This window comes from Chelonia mydas, chromosome 9 (genome assembly GCF_015237465.2).
Source record: "Chelonia mydas isolate rCheMyd1 chromosome 9, rCheMyd1.pri.v2, whole genome shotgun sequence".
NCBI classification, from domain to species: domain Eukaryota; kingdom Metazoa; phylum Chordata; order Testudines; family Cheloniidae; genus Chelonia; species Chelonia mydas.
Genome location: NC_057855.1, coordinates 15,641,046 through 15,660,157, shown reverse-complemented (window position 1 = coordinate 15,660,157; position 19,112 = coordinate 15,641,046). Strand labels below are relative to the sequence as shown.

The 19,112-nt window shown below is 44.4% G+C and overlaps 1 protein-coding gene across 7 annotated transcripts in view; it reads right to left on the bottom strand.

Moving 5' to 3' along the window:
- Positions 1-19,112, bottom strand: part of PLD1 (phospholipase D1) — a 123,736-nt gene that overhangs the window by 36,033 nt on the left and 68,591 nt on the right. For 6 of the 7 annotated variants that reach the window (XM_037908562.2, XM_043522379.1, XM_043522377.1 and 3 more), the window contains 7 exons: positions 18,419-18,571; positions 17,620-17,769; positions 16,153-16,236; positions 11,993-12,074; positions 4,278-4,388; positions 2,974-3,180; positions 1,560-1,770 (listed from right to left, as the gene is read on the bottom strand). In XM_037908562.2, coding sequence (XP_037764490.1) covers positions 1,560-1,770; positions 2,974-3,180; positions 4,278-4,388; positions 11,993-12,074; positions 16,153-16,236; positions 17,620-17,769; positions 18,419-18,571 — 998 coding nt within the window. Of the gene's footprint in view, positions 1-477; positions 592-1,559; positions 1,771-2,973; positions 3,181-4,277; positions 4,389-11,992; positions 12,075-16,152; positions 16,237-17,619; positions 17,770-18,418; positions 18,572-19,112 lie in introns of all 7 variants that reach the window. The other variant, XM_043522380.1, reaches the window with a different exon arrangement.

The following is a 19,112-nucleotide window of genomic DNA, read 5'->3' as shown; positions in this document are numbered from 1 at the left end:
AACGACAGTGGCCAAATCTTCATCTAAATGTAGGTCTGGCAGCGTATACACTGTCATATTCATGAACTTTTCAAGGCTGTCTTCATGCACTGGGCTGACCTTAAAAAAAAATCCATTCTGGATTTAAAGGTGTTACTAATTTCAGTGATATTCCCATTACTTTGCATGAGGAATACAGCTGGAATGGGTGGAGCTGTAGAACCAGAGTGAAATTCCCAAGTCCACCTGCTGTAGTTGTTACATATTTATCTTCTCACTTATGCAGCTTCCTAGAGTCTTTTCAAAATCAGCTTGTGAAGAAAGCGATTCTGCGAGGGCCTCTTTAGAGGGGAATATGACATAGCTTGAAGGTAATACATATACCAAAGGTGTAGAATGTCAATCTATAAGCCCCACCTAACTCTCACCATGACTGGACAGCAAACAGACCAACAGTAAAGCCTGCAGGTAACTCCACCTAGGTGGCCCTTCACTTACTGTCCTCACACTCAGTGAGCCCTTGTTTGGACTCAGTGGGATGATGAAACATTTTCAGGTGGGGTTTTAAACTCTGGATTAGATTCTGCTGACTTCTACTAGGATTACAATAACCTGCAGAGAGTCAAGATGCTCCATTTACAGGGAAAGCGCATTAGAGATTTTACCATATGAGTTACCCAATAGTGTTTAAAATAACTTGCAGGACTTCAGTCTAATCAACTGTAGACAGTCTGAACAGAACATTAATAATGGTACAATGACCATGGGCCAAATACAAGACCTATTAGATTTTTGAGCACAGATCGGCAAATATTCATGTTGCAAAACCACCACTAATATATCCTCATATTCTGAACTGGCTCTGACCATAGGCAAAGCATTCTCCTGCATATCATTCCTACCAGAGACATGAGTAATCTTTGTAAAGTCTGAAATGCCCCCTAGCACAAGACCCCACCCAAAAACAGCTCTTCCACTGCTTCAGAAGGCTGGAAGGCTCGCTAGTATGAATTCTGGCTTTTGAGTGAGCCTATAGTGGCATCCTGTAACCTCAATCATGCATAGAAGTAAATGTTGCGTTCACATATTCAAATTTTGACCTGATTTTCCTCTCTCTAGCACCAGTGTAAATCAGGAATAACTCCACTGAGTTAAATGAGTTAAAACTTAGTAAAACCAGTGCAAGTGAGAGCATAATCAGGACCATAATATCTTCAGAAATCCTGCTTCATTGGCTATAATGAATACGATGCAAAAATGCCAGTATCTCTGCTACAAATGTAAAACGTTCCTAGCACAAAATCCACGTACCTATCTATACATACATTACAGCACATAACACACCACATACACGACACCATATTATAGCATGGTTTCCTCATTTGTGGTCTGGCGCTGTCCCCTAACCAAACTGAATGCCATGCTTGTTTTGTGGCAGCTGTTTGTTAACTAAACACAGACACATTTAAAGGCAAACTCAAGGCTTCACTAAACAAAGTACCCTTCTAGCAGTTTAGGAAACCATTAACTCTCCTCCCTAATTATACGCTCTGTAGCTAAGGCGGAAAAATATTACTTACCTGACTCACTGTCTATACTGCTCACACTATCAGCATGGTGTAGGCCGTGCTTTTGGAGATGCTTATAAATGCTGAACCTGGAAAACTTTTTGGGTTTTCCTATTCCTTTCATTCTTGAAGAATCGAGTATGTCATCGCTATTTCTGTGCTGTAGCAGGTTCCCCAGGGGCTGAGTTTTCAGGGCTAAAGCTTCAGTGGACTCAGCTGTAGGCTTAAGACACAAAGGATACTGCTGAGGGTGATGAATGGAAGATTATCCATTTAAATTACAGGAGATCATTCATATCACAGGTATTGAAACATTCACAGGGCCAAGTTCTGCCCTACGACATGCAGACACAGCTCCCATCGATTTCAGTGGGAACTGAAAATGCGTCTCACAGAGATGAACTTGATGTAGTGACTATTGAGGCTTTGCTTAGCAGAAAACAAGCGAATAAAAACAGTGCATTCTGCCATACACTGCCTGTAAAACTATTCTGGCTTATTGCATATTTTCCAGAGGTCTTTATACACACAGGCTCCTTTTCATAAAAAAATAAATAAAAATTCTCTGTTTAATTCAGTCACACAGGGCCAGGTTTTCAAAAGAGCTCAGTTCTGTCTAGTCTACACAAGCTCAGTTCTTGTCTACACCACGCAGCTTTTAGCGACAAGGCTATGTCGACACAGCCTTGTTGCTAAAAGTCAGCGTGTGTAAATGCTCTTTTTTGGTACTTTGTCGGCACTTTTGCCAACAAAATACTTCCAGCCCCGTGAGCGGCGTTAGCTTTCTTGGCAGGAGAGTGCTCCTGCTGACAAAGCCACATTCACACTGCCACTTACGTCGGCAAAACTTTTGTCTTTCGTGTGGGGGGGGGGGGGGCGTTAAGTACCCGTGAAAGACAAAAGTTTTGTTGACAACTTTGCAGTGTAGACAAGCCCTTAGGTACCTAAATAAGGGCCAGATAGCCAGAGGTATTCAGCACTCAGTTGTTCCCACTGTGACAAGCATGGCTAGATTTTCCAAAGAGCTTAGCACCCAAGATGAGTTCCTGTGAAAACCTGGCTATTTAGTTTGGTGCCTAAATTGGAGCTGAATTGTTCTGAAAATCCCCGAAGGATCATTCAATGCTCAGCTACTGCACTCGCTACACCTACAGCTATTCCTCTCCATTCCTGCCCTGGCCTTGTAGCTGAGCCACACAGGTCTTAACTGGCACGGCCTTTCTGGCAGCTGAAGGATTTGGTCCTAATAAGGGACCCATTTTGTAAGCCACATTGAAGTCCACAGGAATCCTGCACATGCAAAGGCTACAGACTCATGCCCTAAAAATGCAGAGAGAAAGACTTGCTTATTTCCATTTTGCATGACAATTGCCTAGTGTACACAGCATTAAATGTTAACAGCCACATGTACAGAATTCACTCTTACTATGAGATTCACTGTCGATGTGGACTTTGTTCCTGCAATTCGTTTCACACTGCCAACGTCGGTCAGCCTGTGTTCATCATCATCCCACCTCCCATAGGCCAAGTCGATACCACCAACAAATGCTACAGACTGGTCAATGACAATGAGCTTCTCATGATGGGCCCACAGGTACACTGAGGATGAGACGTGATCTGGATGCCTCATCACCTAAATAAAGAAAAATCACTGAACTCAGCTCTTATGTAGAAGATCAGAAACAATTCTAACCAAGATATTATTTAATATCTTTGCCCAAAAGGCCATGGGGCTTTAATTTGACCCATAATACATACCAATGTCCAAACAAAGTGCTTTTTTTTTTTTTTTTTAGGACTTTGTCTACATTAGACAGTTGTACCGTTTTAACTACACCGGTATAGTTAAAGTGGTACAAATCGCCTAGTGTGGACACATTTACAATGGTATAAAGGTGCTTTCTACTGGTACAGCTATTCCCTTTTAGGAAGGGGCATAACTATACTAGAATGAGTCACCTTTATGCCGATATGGCTGTGTCCACAGTAGGGCTTTTGCTGCTCTAAGTATTTCAGTAAAAAAGCTGGCCATTTCATTTGATAGTTAGTTTGTTGATGGCTATTTCAAACCAGAGTAAATGAGAGGAGAACCAGGCTCATTTTCTTTATTTCTGAAAATGAAAGAGTGTGAGAGATAATTTCAACATTTATTTATTTCAAAGCATAACTGCAAACATTGACTTGAGTGGAGTCACGCCTGGTTTTAAAACCGGCGATCAGAACCAGGCCCAATATATTTTGGCATAAAGGGATGCTGAGGAATGTGGATATAAGTGCACATATTTTGGTAATTTTTTTAAGGCCAGACTCTTAGCTGGCTCAGTCTGTGTGTGAGCAGAAAGGATGTTTCCTCAGACCCACATCCAAGTGTAACTTTCCACTTGCTCTAACTTCATTAACTTGCCATATAAAACAAAATTATTTTGAACTAGGTGAATGTTTTGTGGATTAATGGAACCTTGTCAAGGCTAAGCTAAATATATTTATATATAATTATAACTTAGAGGTACCTGAGCTGCCACAATCAAGTACAGTGCCCATTATAGAGTAGAACCAGATGTGGATCTGGCTTCAAAAAATATTCTCCCTTGTAATGGTGATTGCAAACTGCATTTCCCATTCATTGTCATGAGTTTCCTCATCTCTCCCCCAAATTTGGAAAGCTGGTGTTAGACACACAGGGCAATGAACATGCATGTATTTCATAAAGGTTACATGGCATATGAATACCTTGATGTTCGGATGTAGGCGCATTAGGGTCCGCTTGCTGTATTCACTGTTGATTCCTAGAGCAAGCTCCACCTCTTTGTAGAGCATTACAAAAATTCTCACTCCTTGTTGCTATTAGAAAAGAAAGTAAATGCATGGCAAGCACATACTGAAATGGATATAACAACAACAAAAGCAAGAAAACCCCAGACTCCTGGATTCAGTGGGATGGTAGGCTAAGGGGAGTGCACATGTTGTTGTTGTGGGAAAAGCTCAGGTTGAGATCATACATCCAACAGGTCAGTTCCCAGTCGGAGGCGCCGAGATTGATCCTGAAATGTGCTGAGCAATCTCAGCTCCCATTAACAAGAATGGGAGTTGAAGGTGCTCAGCAGCTCACAGGAGGCACCGAGCCCCTTGGGGGATTGGACTATTCCCTCGTGAGAAGCTCTGAGGGATTTTCTGTATTGACATAGTATAGGATTTTTCTGGCACAGGCTGATCTCACCTATGCCTAACTCAGACCTCTGAACTACAATGCCAAGAAAGCCAGCTCGCCCTGCCTGAATCTGTAAGATCAAGTGAGTGAAAACATTTTAGGTTTTTTTAGGATATTTTATTTGCAGGAATTGTTTGAGTGAAAATATCAAGACAGAACCCTCAGCTTGTTCATTCCTAATACAGTGGAAGACTTCAGCTTCCCTTTTCTCTCTGCACTGCACTTCAGCGCTTCCCTGAAGAGTTAGCTGTTCAATCTGGACTTCACCGTGTGAAGCAGCAGTACGCCTGGAGGTGCCATTATTCAAATAGATATGAATACAGTCCCTGCCCTGAAGAGAATACAACACAAGAAATAGCACCATGAGATTGTAAGACCACAGACATTGACTTTTAATGCATTTCCGAGAGACTGGACTTCAGGTTGCCAGTGTCCCTTCAAATTGTGTAGGACTCCTCAGAGCCTTCAGAAGGGCATTATTGTGCAGATGTGTTTCAGAACACGTGCTACATGAAAAATATTTCACTTTGAGTCAGCACCAATCTTACAACAGGTTCCTTTACTTTACACACTTCTAATGTGCCTTTTGGAGGCTCAGTTCTGCCACCCTGACACACACTGAATACTATCTTCCTCTACATCTATCTTCCATTGGCTTGCATATTTCTCTTAGCACAGTTTGGCCACACATATGGGGCCAGATCCTGAGCTACTGCAAAGCAGTGTAGCTCCATTTACTTCAGTGGAGCTATGCCAATTTACACAAACTAAGGATCTTTCACACTGACTTAAAAAGCCACTAATCTGCATTTCTCTAAAGCTTCTATTAACAGTTTAGACCCTCTCCATGTTATGGGCCATATTCTACCCACCAAGCCAATGGCCAATGAAGTCCAGTGAAGTGCTTTGTGGACATCAGAGGATAGCTTTGCTCCTACATAGTTACCAGCCACTTACGGGCCCTAGTGTGTCAATTATTTCTTCTACACACTACGCAAATACTTTCATGCTATTTATAGCAACAGGGACGGCTATGTTGATATGGAAAATAAAGCTAGACTCTTTCAGTGGGCATGACCTGTAGATATGCTCCAACTGCCATAAAACAAGAACATGGACCCTTGGGCAGACGAATGGTCCATCTATCCCAGTATCCTGTCTTCCAACAGTGGCCAGTGTCAGATGCTTCAAAGGGAATGAACAGAACAGGGCAGTCATCCAGTGATCCATCCCCTGTTATCCAGACCCAGCATCTGACAGTCAGAGGCTTAGTGACACCCACAGCATGGGGATGCGTCCCTTACAATCTTGGCTAATAGTCACTGATGAACTGATCCTCCATGAACTTATCTAATTCTTTTTTGAATCCAGTTATAGTCCTGGCCTTCACAACATCCCCTGGCAACAAGTTCCACAGATTGACTGTGCTTTGTGTGAAGGAGTACTTCCTTTTTTTCTTTTAAACCTGCTATTAATTTCACTGGGTGATCCCTTGTTCTTGTGTTATGTGAAGGGGGTAAATAACACCTCCTTATTCATTTTCTCCACTCCATTCATAATTTGATAGACCCCTGCCATTACCCGCCTCAGTCATCTCATTTCCAAGCTGACTCATCCCAGTCTTTCTAATCTCTCCTTATATGGAAGCTGTTCCATACCCTTAATCATTTTTGCTGCCCTTCTCTGTACCTTTTCTATTTCTAATATATCCTTTTTGAGATGGGGCAACCAGAACTGCACACAGTATTCAAGGTGTGGATTTATATGGTGGCATTATGATGTTTTCTGTCTTATTATCTATCCCTTTCCTAATGGTTCCTAACATTGTTAGCTTTTTTGACTGCTGCTGAACACTGACCAGATGTTTTCAGAGAACAATCCACAATGATGCCAAGATCTCTTTGTTGAGTGGTAATAGCTAATTTAGACCCTATTATTTTGTATGTATAGTTGAGATTATGTTTTCCGATGTGTATTACTTTGCATTTAATCAACACTGAATTTCATCAGCCGTTTTGTTGCCCAGTCATCCAGTTTTGTGAGATCCCTTTGTAACTCTTCACAGTCAACTTTGGCCTTAACTACATTGAGTAATTTTGTATCATCTGCAAACTTTGCCACCTCACTGTTTATCCTGTTTTCCAGATCATTTATGAATATTTTGAACAGCGCTGGTCCCAGCATAGATCCATGGGGGACACCACTATTTACCTCTCTCCATTCTGAAAACTGACCATTTATTCCTACCCTTTGTTTCCTGTCTTTGTCTCCTTATTTTGCTTAAGAGCCTTCTGTGAGGGATCTTGTCAAAGGCTTTCTGAAAGTCCAAGTACACTATATCCACTGGATTGCCCTTGTCCACATGTTTGTTGACCTCCTCAAAGAATTCTAATAGGTTGGTGAGGCATGACTTCCCTTTACAAAACCCGTGTTGACTCTTCCCCAACAAATGTTCATCTATGTATCTAATAATTCTGTTCTTTAGAATCATAGGACTGGAAGGGACCTTGAGAGGTCATTTAGTCCAGTCCCCTGCACTCATGGCAGGGCTAAGTATTATCTAGACCAATGTTCTCCAGCCTTTTTACGCACAAGATCACTTTTTGAATTTAAGATGAACCCAGGCTCTACCCTTCCCCTTTTCCAAGGTCCCGCCCCTTCCCTGAGGCCCCGCCCGCTCACTCCATTCTCCCTTCCCTCCGTCGCTCGCTCTCCCCTACCCTTACTCACTTTCACCAGGCTCGGGCAGTGGGTTGGGATGTGGGAGGGGGTGCAGGCTCTGGGCTGGGGCTGAGGGATTCGAAGTGTGGGAGGGGGCTCCAGGCTGAGCCTGGGGCAGCGGGCTGGGCTGCAGAATTGAAGGGTGCAAGCTCTGGGAGGGAGCTGGGGTGCATGCGTCATATGGTCACACTGTACACAATCTCATAGAATCCACTGGACATTTCATGAGTTTTACTTTTTATTAGTGTCATTTGTGGTTTATAGATCCAAAATCCTTCAGGGATTGTCACATATCAGTGTAACATTCTCAACTGTGAGTCTGGGGCAGGGGGTTGGGATGCAGGAGTGAGGAGTATAAGCTCTGGGAGGGAGTTTGGGTGCAGAAGGGCGCTCCAGGCTGGGGCAGAGGGTTGGGGTGCAGGAGAGGGTGAGGGGTGAAGGCTCTGGGAGGGAGTTTGGTGCGGGGGGGGGCTCAGGGCTGGGGCAGAAGGTTGGGGTGCAGGAGGGGGTGAGAGGTGTGGGTTCTGGGAGGGAGTTTGGTTGCAGGAGGGGTTCTGGGCTGGGGAAAGGGGTTGGGGTGCAGGAGGGTGTGTGAGGTGCAAGTTCCGGCCAGGAGGCGCTTACTAAAGGCGGCTCCAGGTCAGCAGTGCAGCGGGGCTGTGGCAGGCTGCCAACCTGCCCTGGCCCCATGCTGCTCCCACGTCTCTGTGGCCCCTGCAGGGAAAAGGGGGCAGTGGGTCTCCGTGTGCTGCCTGCGCCCGCAAGCGCCGCCCCCGCAGCTCCCATTGGTCGGTTCCACAGAGATGTGCCAGCAGCCAGCCGCTTCCGGGAGCGGCGTGGGGCCAGGGCAGGCAGGCAGCCTGCCGGAGCCCCACTGCGCCGCCGGACTTTTAGCAGCCCGAAGATTGCGATCGGCTGGCAGAGGCTCCAGGATCGACCAGTAGATCGCGATCAACGGGTTAGTGACCACTGATCTACACCATTCCCGGCAGGTGTTTGTCTAACCTGCACTTAAAAATCTCCAATGATGGAGATTCCACAACCTCCCTAGGTAATTTATTCCAGTGCTTCACCACCCTGACAGTTAGGAAGTTTTTTCTAATGTCCAACCTAAACCTCACTTGCTGTAATTTCGGCCCATTGCTTCTTTTCCTATCCTCAGAGGTTAAGAACAACGATTTTTCTCCCTCCTCTTTGTAACAACCTTTTATGTACTTGAAAACTTGTTATGTCCCCTCTCATTCTTCTCTTTTCCAGACTAAACAAACACGATTTTTTCAATACTCGCTCAAAGGTCATGTTTTCTAGACCTTTAATCATTTTTGTTGCTCCTCTCTGGACTTTCTCCAATTTGTCCACATCTTTCCTGAAATGTGGCACCCAGAACTGGACACAGTACTCTCTTTGAGGCCTAATCAGCGCAGAGTAGAGCGGAAGAATTACTTCTCGTGTCTTGCTTACAACACTCCTGCTAATACATCCCAGAATGATGTTTGCTTTTTTTGCAACAGCGTTACACTGTTGACTCATATTTAGCTTATGGTCCACTATGACCCCCAGATCCCTTACCGAAGTACTCCTTTCTAGGCAGTCATTTCCCATTTTGTATGTGTGCAAATGATTGTTCCTTCCTAAGTGGAGTGCTTTGCGTTTGTCCTTATGAATTTCATCCTATTTACTTCAAACCATTTCTCCAGTTTGTTCAGATCATTTTGAATTTTAATCCAATCCTCCAGAGCACTTGCAACCCCTCCCAGCTTGGCATCGTCCGCAAACTCTAGGAGTGTACTCTCTATACCATTATCTACTTTACTATAGTTATCCATTGACTATAGTTTCAACCAATTTGTCTGGTACTGATGTTTAGCTTACCAGCTTGTAATTGCCAGGCTCACCTCTGGAGCCTTTTTAAAAAATTGGCATCAGATTAGCTATCCTCCAGTAGTCTGGCACAGAAGCTGATTTAAGTGATGAGAAAATCATTTTAAATTAATAAAGTTCTTTAGAGAAAATTAAAGAAGCAAAATGTTTGTCTTTTTTCTTTTGGCTACTTAAAGGACTGTTGTGGAATGGGGGTATCAAAGATTATTTTAAGGCTTCTGCCCCTTTCACAGATGACTGTATGGTCTTCAGTTGGCCACGCCTTCCTACTGAGTCACTGGTAATGTCTTCCAAAGCAGAACTCAAGTATTTTCATTAGTTGGACCAGGGCAAACCTGCTGAAAATGCAGTCCAGCATTATAGAAAATCACGCTTGGCACCTCTTCTCTGTGGCTCCATTCCTCATCCAGAGACATGAAAAAAAAAAAATCTTCAGGCTGAATACACAGACCTGTTATTGCAGGAGGAACATTCTGGAACTGACAACAAATACATCACTCTATTTTCCAATCTCAATAGCCAATGAGATTTCTGAGATACTGGAGAAATTAAAACTAACAACTTCAATAAGTCTGGTGGTGCTGTTCCTTGTCCCTAAGTGCTAACACACATGTTTGGAAGCACATCCTTTCAGCATCTCAAAGCATCAGTCGTACAAAAATACTACACTGGACACAAGGAAGGGCATCAAGTCATCAGCAGTTTGAAATGCTTCAAACAAGGACAGGGAGAGAGAGAGAGAAAGAGATTACAGTAGAAGGACAAGTCTTAAATATAACAGAGCTATCCGAGCATAGAGGCCTGCTATGCACCCATTTGCTTATTCTGCCTCCATTGAAATGTGAATCAGCATTCAGGACTCTGAGTCATCTTTATGACTATATTGTCTGCAAGTTCCACATCACATCCAATTCAAAGGAACCTGACCTGATTGTACATGTTCATATCTTACATCATTTATACTTTTAAAACCCCCTCAATTCCCTCTAATGACACTATGTACTTGGGTATAACATCCTACCACTCCCCTGCCCCTCTCGGCTTATCGGCAATGGGAAGGCCATGGGGCTCCTGCTCCCCTGCTTTCAGCTAGAGTCACAATCTGAGCAGGGCTAAGCAGGAGAGTAAGGGCTGGCCTGACACAACCGGCCTTACTCCCCTTTTTGACCAAGTAAAGGATGTGATAATCTAGCCCATGATAACGTAGGGATGGGGGAAAAGGAATGATGTAGTAGGATAGGGACAGAAAATGAGGGTGAACTACCAAAAAAGAAGTTCCCAGTGTTTCTCCAGTCCCTTTAACACAAGTCACATTTAGAGGGAGAAAGTTTATCACCTTCCTGCCTTTTTTTGGCTGGGGCCTTGTCTACACAAGTCTTCACTTCACTAGAATTCCTCCCGGTTGCTCTCATTGGTGCAGTCAAACCAGCAGTAGCAACAGCGAGGGTGCTGGTGTATCCACGGCTTCAGACAGCCCCAGGCACTTTAACAACTCTCACTAAACCTGCTCTGAGCAGGGCCTGGGTGGAGCTGCACTGGTGCTAACAGGGTTGGGAAATGCTAAGAGCAAGTCTATTGCAGATAGGCGTTTCCTTACTAAAATAAGAAATATCCTAGCCTGCATGCAGTAGCTCACTGTTGTAGTGCGTGACTTTCAGTCATTAAACTGCTTCAGCTAAGACCGCTAGAGGTACACAGAATGGACCCATTTAGCATAATTCATCATTACAAATTAATAAGCTGATGATAAGCCCCCTCTAGTTTAGACATAAGTTATATACACCACTGCATGACTCTCTAAGGAGATCTTTATCTCCTTGGAAGGTGGGTGGCACCATCAGCAATTTAATAAGAGCCAGTTTTGGAAGCAGATGCATATCTCACCATCGATGGAAATAACATGAATGAAGGGCACTGCCTCTGCATCGCTAGCCCCGGCAGACTGGTCACCACCATGGGCCAAGTGTAGCCTTGGTGTGTCTCCAGTAAGAAGCCTAGTGAGAAGCCTAGTCCAATGTCTCTTAATTACCTACACCAAAGAGGGAGAAGAGCTCGGGGGCAGAACATGAGCAGCTGTATCAATGCCCCAGGAACCTGGAGCAGCCACTGGGGGAAGAGAGAAACAGCTCCTCCCCTATGGAAGAAAAGTTGTTGGGGGTATTTAGGAAGTCTCACTGGTGCTATGCCCTGGCATCCCCACAACTCTCCATCTGAAAGCTGAGCCAGCTGAAGAACGTAAGGAATGAAACACCTCCTCCCTCCAAAAACTGCAGCAGAGCGGTGTGCAGCGCTGAATGTTGCTCAGCTGGTTGGCTACCAGCCCTGGCCGGCTACCAGCCCTGGCCCTCAGCACTGAGCTTCCCATTCCCTCTTCCCCTTGCATCTTCGATCTGTTGCTGCTCTCGCTGGCCCTGTGCCCTTGCAATGACGCACGAGTCTACCTGGGTGGGGCTTCTAACTGCACACAGAAAGTGGGAAGGGCAGGTCACTTAGGAACAAAAAGGAGCAAAGCTGCACTTTGAGACCCCCAACCCTGCAAGGAGCTGCATGAAGCTGCCCCGCGCCTGCCTGGAGCCTCATCATGGGGTTCACAGCAATCAGGGCCTAAGCTAGCCCATAGGCACAGCCCTCTTACCGCTTTCCTCTTTAGAATGCAGTCTAGTCTCCAGCGATTTCCTTCTACCACAGGTCGCTTCATAAAGATTTCTGGGCTCAGCCTAAAAAAAAAAAACAGATGACAAAAAGAAACATTCTGTGCTGTGAAAACTTTGTGTAAGGTCAACTAATCCAGGGATTCTCAACCTTTTTCTTTCTGAGCCCCCCCCCCAACCCCCCCAACATGTTATAAGAACTCCACGGCCCACCTGTGGCACAACAACTGGTTTTCTGCATATAAATAACAGGGCCTGAGTTAGGGGGTAGCAAGCAGGGCAATTACCTGGGGCCGCATGCCACAGGGGCCCCTGTGAAGTTAAACTGCCCAGGCTTTGGCTTCAGCCCAGGGTGGTGGGGCTCTAGGCCTTGGGCTTCAGTCCCAGGCGGTGGGGCTTAGGCTTTCTGCTCTGGACCTCAGCGAGTCTAATGCTGGCCCGGCTTGGCAGACCTCCTGAAATCTGCTCGCGGCCTCCCACAGGGCCCTGGACCCCTGGTTGAGAACCGCTGAACTAATCAACTCCAATAATGGCAGAGAAACTAAACAGTTTATTCATTAGGTGTGAAGTCTGCTCTCCCACAATTAATTTTTTTACAGAACTGTTATTATTTGCTTTTTAACAATGGTGCCGTATACAACAGCTGATATGTCCCATGTGTAGCACAGAGGCCAACGACCTATCATCGACAGAGATCAGGTTATTGCTTTCAGCACCCAGTGGGACCAAGCTGAATGGGGATGCATAAGGTAGACTCCATATAGAAAAGAGTAAGTTCTCATGCAGAAAAAAATATACTCCTGGTAGATAACTTGGGGGTTAAAAAAAAACACTCAGGACTCCAACCCTCCTGACACTTAGACTATTTGAAGATTTCAGACTTGCGCAGTTTTTTCCTTGCTACCTACCGCACAAGATAGGGTGCCATTCTTTCACATCAGGATAGCATTCGCTGATACACAGGTTTTAAGGCCAGAAGGGACTGTTAGATCATGCAATCTGCCCTTCTCTATAACAAGACCACAGAATTTCATCCAGTTACTCCTGTATTGAGCCCAGTAACTTTGACTAAAGCATATTGCTGAAAACATGCTTCTGACAGCAACATTTCTCTTCCTAAGTTTTTGTAATTTCCCAGTAAGTTTCACAATCCCAAGCTATGATAACAATTGACTCTTGCCTTGTATAAGGCAGGAGACACAGGGACTGAAATGTAATTTTCCAATTGTCTGACACCATATGTGCTGAAGCTTCAGCAGCATATGGTTTATTTATAGGCATTTTAGGATTCAGATTCATGTCAGTGAGGGTTAATATAATGCTTTGCATTCCCATAGGACCACTGAGAACCAAAAAGTTTTGCAAACATGACTGGGTCAGACTCAAAACACCCCTATGAGGTAGAGAAATAATTATAGGCCCACGTTATAGATGAAGAAACAGAGGCACAGAAATGTTAAGTGACTTGTCCAAGGTCAGACAGCAAAGCTATCCAGACATTCTAACTTCTAGTCCTGGGTGTTGATCACAAGACCATCCTTTCTCAGGTAGAAGGCGTACCAGCTGCAAGTACAAGATAAAGCCTGCCCCGACAAGGAAGTCGCTGAGGCTAGTGTGCGATACTGAGCAGCCAAGCAGCTAAGGAACATGGTATAAGAAGAGGCGTTGGTGGTGTGTGCTGAAGCTCATGACAGATGGCATCAGCAAGATGGCACACCAGAAGCTGGCAAGAAAAGTACAAATGGCCAGTATTGGAATTGCATATGCACAGCACGCACCAAAGGGGGGTGGGGGTCACAACATGGCCCATCCTGCAGCAGCACGATCACGCCACATCCCAACAGAAGATTTCAGTGGAGCCCTTCCTGACTGCTTCCTTGCAGCCTCTTCTTTAACATGTGTGGGGATTCCATTACTGAGGTACACGGCCACACTGCTACAGCTGAGCGGACTGCCCACCCTGCCTCTTGCTGACGTGAGTCACAGACACACCCAATGGAAGATAAACACCTCCTCTAGGGTGTGCACTGCAAAGCATCTATTTTCTAAGCTGCATCATCATTCACACAACTTTCATAAGCAAACGTCAGGATTTTGCCCTCCGTGGTTAGTAGTGGCCTGCATTAACCACAGGGCCTGACACATACATGGACTATACACAAGGAACCAGAGATCCCCAGCAACATCCAGCTGTGACGCTGCACCCCACAGTCCTAATAAAAATATTGTTGTAATATGAATATGGCATAACTAAGATATGTTTTATGTGAAATGGATCATGTGAGGTATCATTGGAAAGGTTATGATTTGCTCAATGTGGTTATCCAATTTGTATGCATGTTCTGTACCTGAGGTTAGTAATATTGACTTTGTAACAATTACAACTGTGCGTGCTCTTGGGGAACGCCCACCAGACAGTAGGCAATCAGCCTGAATGGGCCGTTAGGATAGACACTAGAACGGGTCTTTGAAGATGCTGATTTCTCATCTTCCTGGAGTTCCTTCCTTCCATTCCCCTAACTACAAATAAACCTTGTCTCATAGTGGCTTTAACACTGCAAGGTCATGTGATAATGTCACCTGGTATGGAGTACCACCTTGGACACTCCTGGTATTTTTCCACTGGAAACAAAGAATTCCCACCTTACGTAAATCCTATTTAAGGTTGGGAAATAAGTCAAGCATTGCTGTTCTCCATTGCCTCCCCGCCCAAAAAGGAAGACTACTGAAAGCACCTGAAGAAACAAAGGAACTAATCTGGGGAAAGGCAAGGGCTGAGTCCAGGCTGAGACAGGGATCTAGCCTATGAAGAGAAATATCTGGAACTCTAAGCTGCAGAAACTCTTCAACCTGCCTAAAACAACATTTAGGGTGAGAAATTACTATTTGTAACCTGTTTCTTTAGCGAATTAAGCTTAGGTTGTGTGTTTTGTTTTATTTGCCCAGTAATCTGCTTTGTTCTGTTTGCTATCCCTTATAATCACTTAAAATTGACCTTTTGTAGTTAATAAACTTATTTTTTGTTTATTTCAAAACCGAGTTTGTGCAATTCATAACTGGGGGGAGGGGGGTTGGCAAAGAGCTGAGCATATCTATATTGAGGGAGGGGGCAATTTTTATGAGCTTACGCTGTATAGATCTCTATATAGCACAAGACAATATAATTTTGGAACACTCCAGAGGGTGTGTGCACAGGAGATCTGGGCATTCCCCTAGCTGAGCCTTCCCACAGACAGCTGATCACAGACTCTGTGTGATTCTACAGCTGGGTGGGTCCCTGCCTGTGTGTGTGCTGGAAAGGGGCTTCAGAGCCTGTCACAGTAACACAGAGTAAGGGAAACCCAGGCTGGTTGGACAGGTGGGCTCAGTGGGACCCCAGCACATCCGGTGGCACCCCGAAAGGGGGGTCCAACCCATCACACCAGCTACAGGAGAAAGAGATCCAGCCAAGGCACTCTCAATCCCAATAACTACTCCGCTCTGGAAGTTGGGTGGGTGCAGAAAAATGGTCTCTGCCTCCAACTGTAAACGTTGCACAGCAAAGAACAATACCTGCTAAATGAACAGCATAGGGCTACATTATGCTTAAGTCTTATACAGGTGTGCCATGTGGAGGAGTGAGAGCTGAGCAGATCTGCAGCCCCTAATTACTCCCCTCAGAGGTCCACCCAAGGACGGGGAGGGGGAGGGACAAAGATTTGTTACCCCAGGTGGCAGTCAGCACAGCTGGCCTGCCATGCAATGTGGTGGTAGGGGAATGTCCTGCATTGCCTAATTGGGGTACGAATTTGTACATTCCCCCTTGTGTTGGGAGATCTTCTGCTTCCCCGAGACATTCCCAGGGAGGCCATGCAGCCCCGTACCACTCTCAATGCAGGTGGTGCCTCACTGTACCATGCAACCCTTCAAGATTATCCCTCAGAAGGAGACACCCAAACTGATGATTTTAAGCATGCACTATTGCTGCCAAGTCTCCTGAAAAGGCCTTTGAATGAAAACCCTCACTGTGAGAGGTTTGGATGTGCTGCCAGACCATCTGGCGTCACTGCTAGTTTCCATACTGTAAGGCCTTTGAATAGTGCAGCATTGTAATGAACATTCTCACAGAGAGTGCTGGACAAAATCCAAATGCGGGAATACGAACCACCAATCTGTGATGAAAATTTCTTCTTTCGCTGCCTCCATGGCATCTGCTACGTCTTCAAAATACCCTTTTGCATTTACATACCTGGAAAAAACAAACACACACAATACTTGGATTTTTCTTTTAATCACATGGAGAATTCGTAGTTGTGGAAAAAAATTTAGTACTCTAAACTAGCAAATGAAAATATCGTTTAAATGCCTTTCTCAAAAGCAAACACATTCAATTTCATGCACTAGGACAACATGCAAGGAGAATTTCACATCATTGTTAATATCTTAATTAAACCAGTACAATCAAATATTGTTATGGCAACAGGCATGACCTGGTGACCCTGTTATATGTAGTGTTCCACATTCTTTTTTTCTTAGTGTGTGAGCAAGTTTTGACTCTTGGAAAGATATGTAGCGGTGATGTTTGTTTTGGATTATGCAAGATTTTGATGTAGAGGCAGCTTCAGGGGATAGATGGAGCTGTGTGAGTAGCAGGAGAGGTTGCTCTCTGTCTTGGGCTATGATTGGAGTCTTTGAGACAGAGTTCTCTGGGAACCAGACAGCGGAATAGGACTAAGAGCTGTGGAAGGAGGGGTTGCTCTGCATGCTGTTTGACCACCTCATTTCAGAACTGGTGCATGTGCATCAAAAAAAACAAATTACACTTAGAATATACCCAGACTCCATGTCACTGATTTCAACCCACTGGGAAGCCCACCTGCAAGATCCCAGATACGTGATACCATTCAGCAGTGGACCGATACCACTGTCACAACGGGGCTCAGCTTTCAGGAGGGGCAACACTAGAATACAGCATTAGGGTTGGACCCTGCAAACACTTTCTACTGGATGTTGTGTTTACTTCTCTCATTTGAGATTGGGGAAGATGTGACCATGCCAGAATCAGAGGAACTGCTTTATGGAGAGGCTGTTGAGAAGGGAGATGAAAGAGGTGCAGGATGGAATTTTCAAAAGCACCTAAGTTACTTAGATGCTTTTGAAAATGTTACCCAAAACCAACAGTCAAGCTAAGAGGTGAAAGTAGCAGCTTCTAAAGTAAGGAGAGTGTTCTGTTCTCCATTCATAAGCATACTGTTTACTTTACTAAGCTTTACTATGAGTTACATGTGCATCAAGATATCACTTTTATTCTGAAATTTAATAAACCACTGATGTGTCCAATCTCAGCAAAAATAAAAAATCTAGAAGCTCTGACCACTGCAAAGCAAAGTCATAACAGGAGCAAAATGGTTATGCTACTAACCCTAACATTTTTCTGCAGGAAAGATGCATGTTTGATACTCCCATAGTGATTTATAGTGTCTAGTCAGCGAATTCAAACACCCATGTTCTTTAAATGTGAATGATAAATCAGTAGGGCCATGACCTTGCTCCCACTGAAGAGAATGACAGCTTTGCCATTGATTTCAATGGGAGATAGAGCATATTCTTACTACTGCAGGGACCATCTTACCACTTTGCCAACGTATTCTGCTGTATAGCTGCATATGACCCGAATCTGTGATCTGTTAGAAAGTTTTTGCCATTTTTGTGAATGAACTCTTCTATTCCCTGTCCCCACCACCGGGCATGTCTGTAGCTGTTACACTTCAAAATCAATGACCTGGAAAATAACCAAAGAACAGAAAACAATGAGTAAGCAGCACACTCTTATTTAGTCTAGTTCTCACTATCGAAACATGTTGATATGGGAAGTGAATATCAATCATATTTTGTTTAAGCAAAAGTGACCAATAGCCAGCTACTTAGCTAATAGCCAGCTACTTAGTCGAGGTTTTTTAAAAAAAATATTTCAGCACCTAGAGACCACAGTGACTGACAACCTATAAAAACAATAGATAGATATTACCGACACGTTTTGCACACCATGGACCAAATGTTGCTTACACTGGTGCAACCCCATTGATTTAAATGAGATAGCACTACTATAATTGGGAGCAGAATATGAGATCATGGATGCTAAAAAAAAAAAATTAAATGAGCATTTACATCCGCTGAGGAACTATCCCATTGATCTGGATTCTTCTCTCACAATAATAGGATGGCGGGATTCTTCTGGCATTCCTCCCTGTTAGATGGGGTTGGAACCCTGAAGGGAGATGCTCATTAAACCATGCTGACTCACTGTAGCAGGTGCAAGTTGCTAACACATCCTGCATATAAGAGAATGGCCCCCTTTTAATTAAAAAAAGCCAATTTTTAAGTGAAAAACTGGCATAAAAACTGGTCAAAATAAAACATGCATTTCTCACCTGGAGAGATTGTCAATCCGCAACCCATATTCTGTTTCAGTCTCTTTCTTGCCAATCTTAATGCTGAATTCTTTATCTACCAGCAGGACAAAGGAAATGGCTCCGCTATCCATCTTCATGTACATTAGGAAAGAGTCTTTCACTACTAACCACCTATAAGGGGAGACAACATTCATCTCAAATTAACTTCAAAAATGAGAGCCATCCAATAATATCAAGTGAACAGCGGTCCCCAGGAGAGAACTCCAAGTCATCAGGATCCGAAGCAGACAAGGAAGGGCTTGTGACCGATTAGGGGCAGTTTCTTTGCAATATGGTTTAGAGAGCTGGTGTCTGATTGTGCTCTCAGAGTGGAGTAAAACAGGAGTAACTCCACTAAAGTTAGAGGAGTTACACCAGTGTAAAACTGATGAAAGGGAAATGAGAATCAACCTCTGGAGAGGTGATTACAGCAACGGATGGTATACAAAACCCTACATCTGGACGCTCAAAGCAGCAGTTAAGTGAGAGGAAGGATGGTGCAGTGGTTAGGGTGTTAGATGGGGACCTGGGCAACCCGAGTTCCATTTTCTGCTTTGCCACAGAGTCCCTGTGTGACCTTGGGCAAGTCACTTAGCCTCTCCGTGCCTCGGTTTCCCCATCTGTAAATCAGGGATAACAGCACTGGGATAAATATATTAAAAATTGTGAGCTG